The 8,750-nt window shown below is 31.1% G+C and overlaps 1 protein-coding gene across 1 annotated transcript in view; it reads right to left on the reverse strand.

Moving 5' to 3' along the window:
• Balat (Beta-alanine transporter) overlaps positions 1 to 8,750 on the reverse strand; it is a gene marked incomplete at its 5' end in the record, with an annotated part of 205,896 nt that overhangs the window by 140,877 nt on the left and 56,269 nt on the right. The window contains 1 exon segment of the mRNA XM_067050159.1: positions 5,283 to 5,386. Coding sequence (XP_066906260.1) covers positions 5,283 to 5,386 — 104 coding nt within the window.

The raw sequence follows: 8,750 nt of genomic DNA on the forward strand, positions 1-8,750 counted from the left end.
TTCATGAAATTGAAAATAATTAAAGTTTCAGCGACCCTAGGTTTTTGTTGTATCATGTATTCTTATTCTTTTTTTTAATTCCAAATTAAAACATTTTCATAATAAAGCATATAGAAATCTTAGGTCTTTATTTTTTTTTTTAAATAATCCTTATTCTACCATCTTATTTACAGAAGTAAGAAGAAATTATTATATTTCAAAAGAGTAAGTTTACCATAAAAGGGAAATTAATGATATAAGGGTTAAAATCAAGTGAGGGCTTGTGGAGGTCGTCTTGGGAAGTGTAGGGCTCGGCGAGCCCCCCCCCCCTTGGAGGAGGTAATGAATACTACCTTGGTGCTGCTAGGGTTAATAGGTAGATGTATGTAAAGAACTATTGGTGATATCGGCATCGAGCCTTCGGGTCCACTAAGCATTTAATTATAATACATTTAATTATAATATATTTAATTATAATACATTTAATTATAATATATTAATTACTTTTCATTAGTGATCTTATGACAGGCTAATTAATAGACTTTGTGATGTAGCCAACAACAACGTGTTGTGCAGTATTGGTTGTATAACAAAGCTTTTCTCTCTTTCTTTGACACTTTTGATTGGGATAGAAATAAAATTAAAGATTATCTGATAATTTAATAGATAGTAAAAGCGCAAATTGAGAAGTATAACATGAGATGGGTCCCAACCCACTGTGAAATCTCGGGCAATGAAATAACTGAGCAAACATTTTCGATAGAATAGCAGATGCAGCAGACGTAATTAAATTGAAATGTCTATATAAATATACTCACAGCACACATACTCTACAAGTCTCAACCTTAGTTGTTCTATTAAGTAAACCTCAATTTTCCTCTGTCATGCGCCTCACTCTTCTAGTTGTGGAATCCTGATTTCTTTGAGTCCTTCTTCATTTCACAAGTTGTCTCCAGTGTAGCCTATTGTCATTATGGATACAAGGCCAGTCGATTAAAGCCTATTTTCCTGAATTAGTTTTAATATGTTCTCAAATTCTAACAAATCCCATCAAATCACCTTTACTCTTCGTCGTAAACCTACTGACTACCCTTCAGTTTCATTTAACGATGTTACTCTTACCCCTGTCGAACAGATCCGCTACCTTGGACTACATTTGGACAAGCGATTAACCTGGAATCCTCACACCGGACTGAAAAGACAGGAAACTGCACGACGATTTCGACTATTACAGCACTTACTAGACAAACGGTCTAAACTTCCAACACATTACAAAAGACTGATCTACATGACTGTAATAAGGCCAATCTGGACATATGGAGTTGAGCTTTGGGGCTCCACTAAACCCTCGAATTCCTCTCGTATTCAATCCTTACAATCCAAAATCCTTCGTAAAATCCTCAATGCTCCTTACTTTGTCACTAATAAAATCATATCACAAATAAAAATATAAAATTAATGTTCCCAATGTAACCGATCTAGCCTAAACCAGATATCACTCCTTCCATTATAAAATCTCTAACCAATCAAACACCTTAGTTTCTAATCTTGCATCCTCTTTCATTCCCTACAATCCTCCGAGGCGCCTGAAAAGAAGATGGCCATGAGACCAGCTAATGTAAAATGACATTAGAGTGCTACGGGTAGTTTCTCTACACGCCTGTAACACTCCAATTTAACTTAGATCAGATTTACTAAATGTATTATAATGTACAGTTGTCAATAGCAATAAATAAATATTAAAAAAAAAAAATATGTTCTCATTTTTTATCGAACTTTCTATTTCTGCTTTGGTCCTACAGACGACGTACCTTTGCTGTCTCCACTCAATTCTTCTCATAATCTCTCATTGTCAAAGTCATCCCCTTTAGCACAGTTAAGATCGATTAAAATTACTAATAATAACAAAAATTAACCAAATATTCTCTATTTACTACTTAATTAAAACATATTAGACAAAATAGCTCCTCTTGACATGTACTCTATCCATAATGGAGAACATAAAGTAATGCTGATAGTATCCTGATTTGTTCTTGTGAAATTTTTTTTACATCAGGAAAAATACCCATAGAACAACTTCAGAAACAGAAAAAAAAACTTGAAAATAAGACAGAAAGATTCACAAAAAGCATATAACATAGCAACCAGCCAAGTAAACAAATATTTATACAAGTTACAGTACTCACTGAAATTGAATTAATTGTTTGGTCCTCGTTATGTAGAGCCTATTAACTCCAATTGTATCATCTTCGTGTAATGAATAGAAGTGGCAATAGCAACAGTCTTGAACACTTTCTGAATGAACCTCTGTATATGAACTATTTACGAAGTGGTAGGGTTTTGTTCGGGCTACATTCAAACATAGGGTTGTAGGGTAGAGGAAGACGAGCTTCAATCAGTCAATACAACATCTTAACAAGAAATGAAGCTCGTGGGGACTTTGAGTTATAGCGTCTCCTCACCTTACGAATTCGACTGAAGTCTAATATGTATGAGGAGAAGATGGTAGGGAGTGCGGTTGGAAAATAACGTAAACAAGTTGAAAAAACGTATTTAATAGGGCCAACGTTTCGGCCAGAATTTCCAGCCTTCATCAGGGCTAAGAACAAAGAGATTAAACTAAATAATTGTACAGGATAAAATAAACTAATTAAAGTAGTGGAAAATAAAACGTATATAAGTAATTAAATATTTAAGTAAAATAATATAATTATGGATATATCATTCTCATCATTATGCAGTCTAATATGGTCCATCTTTTGGTTTTTTTTATTTCAAGTTATGGAATCTATTATTGGAGTTTAGAAGTTCTATGAAAAATTTCGAGTTTTTCGATTTTCGATCTATATTGGGTCATTAAATAAAATGTCAGTTTTCTTCCATGGTAAGCCTAATTTCATCGTCATAAATTGCTGGTGGAGTTTTTCTTCTGCACTGGTTATTCGAATCTGAGCCACCAGCTGAACATTTTTCAAACAATTGGCGATTGGTACGTTCGCTATAACACTCTTTCTTCACGCCGTGGTAATGTTTCTTGCAACCGAGCTGCAATGCAGGGATGCCTAGTGTCCAAGGTTAAACTCAGAATAAAAACAGAAATGAGTTAATTGTTCAAAGCTAATCTAACTGGTTCCAATCTGGAAGGAACAGACAAATATTACATTTAAAAAAACTTATGAATTTTTTTTTATTATTTTATATCATAAATTAGAGGAGGCATATGTTAGATTAGATCCAGAAAAATATAATAATTTAAAATAATAAGGTTACTTGCTTTCAAATTTATGTTTATACATAATACACTAAAAAAAAAAAAAAGGTTCCGCTTTTATTTTGAGCTGGACATATTCCAAAAATAGTAGCATATAATGGGGTTACTATTTCTTCAAATCTAGTAGGACTATCACAAAGTAACTCCAATTTACGGAGATGTAAAATCTACAGAAAACAACAAATAAGAAAAAATTATCATGAGATGTAGTGAAAATCTCTTCCTTGTTAAAATACTTTATTTTAATGACTCGTTGACAGCGTTTCGGTGCTATCAGCACTGTCCCAACATAATATTAAACTTAAACATAATTTTGATTTTCAAAATACAAATATTTTTTACATAGTCAATCGAACAAAAATAGGAAAATTACTAAAGCAATACATATTATTAAAAACATTAATAATACAATTAATTTTAAGACTGACACTACAAATTTAAATGCATATTATATAGATATTATTAACCATTTAGAAAATTTAATTAATTAAATATCAGTATTGAATACAATTTAATACAGTAGTGAAGTAATGTATATATTTTTAAAAAAAATAGTTGTTAATATATTTTTTAAGGAATAGAGATAGGAGATAATTAGTATAGATTGTAATCTATTTGTTATCACTAATATGAATTGTGTAAATTTGTATTGTAAATAAGCTAATGATGAGGAGATATTCCCGAAACGTTGTTAAGGATTTATTAAATATAAATTTTTAATCATGAGAGATAGTTGACCGTGGATGATGAATGAGGAGAAGATGGTTGGGGGTGCGGTCAATGAAAACACAAATAAGCACGATTAACTTATTTTAATGTGCCAACGTTTCGGCTAGAGTTTCTAGCCTTCTTCAGGGCTAAAAACAGAACAAGATAACAACCACAGTAAGTATAGAAAAATTAAAAAAATAAAAAGAAAGTATAAACAGAATAATTTTACAAAATAGAATTAATAAAATGAAGTGATGAGAGAAGCGGGAAATAAAATGTATACATAGGTAATTGAAAACGTGGGTAAAATAACATAATTATGGAAATGAAATAAAAATAAAGTTATATAATGCAAAGAAGTATGACCATATTAGTTATTATTAATTTAAAATTAAAATATGAAAAGAAAATGAAAATTGAGAAGAAGTAAATATATGTAACAATAATAGATGATAAAGAGGCAAATTATAAATATAGTGTACAAAACTTATAACGCGGGTAAGGAAAATGGATAAAAGTGGAGAAAATAAGGGGAAAGAGTAAAATAAAGAAAGGGGAAAGAAAATAAAAACGAACCATTAGCGCTGTTTTTCCATTAGGCGTTTGATCTTCCAGCGAACAGGTTCGTTTTTATTTTATTTCCCCTTTCTTTATTTTACTCTTTCCCCTTATTTTCTCCACTTTTATCCATTTTCCTTACCCGCGTTATAAGTTTTGTACACTATACTTATAATTTGCCTCTTTATCATCTATTATTGTTATATATATTTACTTCCTCTCAATTTTCATTTTCTTTTCATATTTTAATTTTAAATTAATAATAACTAATATGTTCATACATCTTTGCATTATATAACTTTATTTTTATTTCATTTCCATAATTATGTTATTTTACCCACTTTTTCAATTACCTATGTATACATTTTATTTCCCGCTTTTCTCATCACTTCATTTTATTAATTCTATTTTGTAAAATTATTCTGTTTATACTTTCTTTTTATTTTTTAAATTTTTCTATACTTACTGTAGTTGTTATCTTGTTCTGTTTTTAGCCCTGAAGAAGGCTAGAAACTCTAGCCGAAACGTTGGCACATTAAAATAAGTTAATCGCGCTTATTTGTGTTTTTCATTGACCGCACCCCCAACCATCTTCTTCTCATTCATAAATTTTTAACAAGGGAGTGATATTTTAATTCATCTCTTATTAAGGACAACTCATCCAGTAAAGAACCTGTAATATTAATAAAAAATATATCTTTTGTCAGATGTGCCAATGTTGAAGTAAAGCAGCAATATATATATATTTATTTGCCTTTCTTACCTATCTTGAAGATAGCCAAAAATGTAGTTTCCTATTAGGCCGCCAAGCCCCAGCAGAACAAGCGCTAAGGTAGAGTAGAAATCTTTCTCACACACCATCTCCCACTGTACAGATAAAAAAAAAATTGTTTAGTGTTTGAAAGATTATACACAGTAAACATGCGTTCATTTTTGAAGAATACAACCAAAATTAATCTTAGCACACATTTATAGGCTAATAAAAGATTAGAGAAGATAAGCATAAATTTTGAATTTTTCACATCAATCCAAGGTTACAGTGACTGCCCAACTAAAGGGTTTTTACTAAAATAATGTCTTCTATAGGTAGAGTTTTTTTAGAAACTAATTAGAAATGATGAATAAATAATAATCTTCCTAGTTTAAATTATATTTTATTTCATTACCATAAAAACAACGTTTCGTGGTCGTCACCCTATTTTCAGATTGCAAGAACAAATTCTCAAATAACTACACATGCTAACAAAATTTACAATATATCACATTATTCATTACACATTTTTATAAGCTAATCACCTGAATAATAAATTGCAATTAATTAACAAATTACTAATTAACTTTGCTAACAAATAGATAGAACCAGACCAACATTCTTCTTATAAATTTTTTTAATAAATAATATTGTAGTGATATATTGTAATTGTTGTTAGTTGTGTAGTTATTTGAGAATTTGTTTTAACAACCTGAAGATGGGGCGACAAACCCGAAACGTTCTTTTCATTTGTAAATAAAATATAATTTAAACAAGGAAAAGTATTATTCATTCATCATTTATAAAATGATTTTTTATTTAAATTAAGATGGCGGCTGCCTTTTAAATTTTGTATGCTGCTTGCTTTTAAATTGTGTATCGGCTGCCTTTCCTTGCGACCACAAAACTATAACGAAGCGTAAATCTGACCAAAGCAACAGAATTTGGAAATTTTACAAGGATTGTAGTGTGTCATCATGCTTAGTTAACATGGCTATATCATCAGTATATATCGTAAAGATATGTAATAAATTTTCTAGTAATAATACTAACAACTTGTAAGGAAGTGCGGTGGAACCGAGGTAAGGCACAATGCTAGTAACTCCAAGGACTCGGGTTCGAATCCGGTTGGGCAGGCAATTGTTTTATGTTACACTGTAGACGTGAGTCAACCCTGTGGGTTCTGGAGCCCTCCTGGGATCCATCCAGCTTCATCAATTGGTACCATTGGGTAAAAATCTGGCGTACGTCATTCTTTACAAATCACCTCCTTGCACAACCATTGGTCTACTAACAGTAATTCATTAAAAAGTGATGATTTTCTGACCTCTTATGGTTGTAGCGGTATAAATTTAATTTAACAACTTGTAAGCTTGGAGGAAGAAGTATAATGGAGGAGGTACAAGTCCAAGGCGAGTGACGCCAGAGGGCGGGGTCTAATCCTTTCCTAGGCGTTGTATACGGTGCATCATATTTGGCAGCAGTGGATAGGAAGGGGATTTCAAAAAAGTTAAGAGTTACTGACAACGCGCTCATATTTTTTATTGTTTATTGGTTATTTGAATTATTAATAATTCACAATCCCTTTTTTTGGTTGTAAACATTAAATATTCTAAAAAATAATGTTTACTTTTTTTTTTTAATAAACATCTTTCTCGAATCTAGTGAAAACAATTATTTATTTGTATCAAACTTTATATTTTGTTTTTCTTAAAAGAAATTAATTTTTTATTAACTGTTCCTAGAAAATATTAAATAAAAGATCGACAAAATTAATTCAATTTTATATTCACTCCTTACTTTTTAAAACTATAAATAAATTTTAGGGTCCTTAATATTCACATTGGAATGAGTGAACAGAACAGAGTAAGACGTATAAATTTTTAAAGAATGGATTAACGGTTTTTCATTATAGAGAAACTAAATTATAGGAAATACCATTTACCACAACTTGTGTTCTCTTTAAAATTACGATTAAATCAACGGTTTTACTTATAATTACATTAATGTGTGAAATATCTATTAACTTCAACATAAAGTTGCCTGCAAGGGGCGTGGCCTAATTAACGTTTCTTAGCGTCATTTTTGCCTAGAGGAAAAGTAAGCATTTATATTTTTTATTGATATATTAAAAGAATAGGAATGAAAAATCTTAAAAATAGTATTTAAATGTGAGAATAACATAGATTGAAGAGAAATCCAATACCTGATCGTACAATGTTCAAGTGTACAGGAGTACAAGGGTTACAAAAAAAAGGTTCTTTTTTTAGAAGAGAATTCTGAATTGAAATGGAGGTAGAACGATCATGAAACGCTTTCTTTCCCGATTTAATTTATTCTCCAGAGAACTCCGATATAGATTTCCTGGAAAGTTGGTGAATCAGACAATAATTCCAGTTGCCACCGTACTGCATGGAAAAAACTGGAAAGAGCTTAAGTGAAAAGAAGCTGGTCGCTCGCTATTGAAGGACTATGAAAGGGCCGCATGGACTGTTCCGACTCCTACCTCGTTATTCGGACCATCCCTTCAGGGACTGTTTTCGTTATTCTTTATTCAAAACGGGTTCCCTGAGCGTTTATTATTCAATAGGCCGCTGGGTCTTTTTCTTCCCGGATTCCGGTTTCTAGTCTAGTGGAATAATTTCCTTCAGGAGGGGGGTGGAATGGTCAGGATGTGGTAAGTATATGAGCTTGAATAGCTGATGTTAACAAAAGGATTCAAAGGAGTCAGGAATATTTTAGATTCCATATACTTTCATATCTCAGGAGTTTTTTGTATTTTTTTACCTTTCCAGAATGAAAGAAATTCTGGACATACCGAGTTCGGGATGCAGATTAGGTCATAAAAGGATGGATAATTTAAATATTACGTTTGTATAAAACTTGGTAACTTTATTTACTAAAGTCAGTTATTTCTTCCAGACTGGTCAAAAAGAATGGGTCTCCAACTATAGTAATATATAAGAAGATGGTCAGGGTTGCGGTCAAAAGTGAAACAAAAATAGTTGTAACTATTTGTAACACTTTTGATCATCTTCTTATATATCAATTCTTACGGTCAACTATATATACATATAAACTATAGTTATAGATTTTAATGAGGGCATTAGGGCGTAAAATCCAATGGTCACCAAAGCCCATGTTTTATATTTTATTCCATTTTTTAAAAAAATTATTATTACAATTTTTTTATATATTTTTTTTTCTATTTTCATCCGATTTTGAGCTCTTTAAATTTTTGATAGTTAATTAGTTTCATGCATTTTTAATGTGATATTTAAATGTGTTTAGATTTGGGGTTTAAATCTTGCTTAATAGGTTATTCCTTCTTAAAAAATCAATACTATTTTTTTTCACCATCATTTAGGGCTACATACACATACATACAGGGGTCCCACTCCTAATCTAGCTAAATCCGCAACATAGAAATGACTGAAATGAAATGAGAGAGAGAGAGAGAGAGAGAGAGAGAGAGAGAGA

The sequence above is a fragment of the Halyomorpha halys genome, unplaced genomic scaffold (assembly GCF_000696795.3).
Source record: "Halyomorpha halys isolate HHAL.00 unplaced genomic scaffold, Hhal_1.1 Scaffold501.1, whole genome shotgun sequence".
Taxonomy (NCBI): Eukaryota; Metazoa; Arthropoda; class Insecta; order Hemiptera; family Pentatomidae; genus Halyomorpha; species Halyomorpha halys.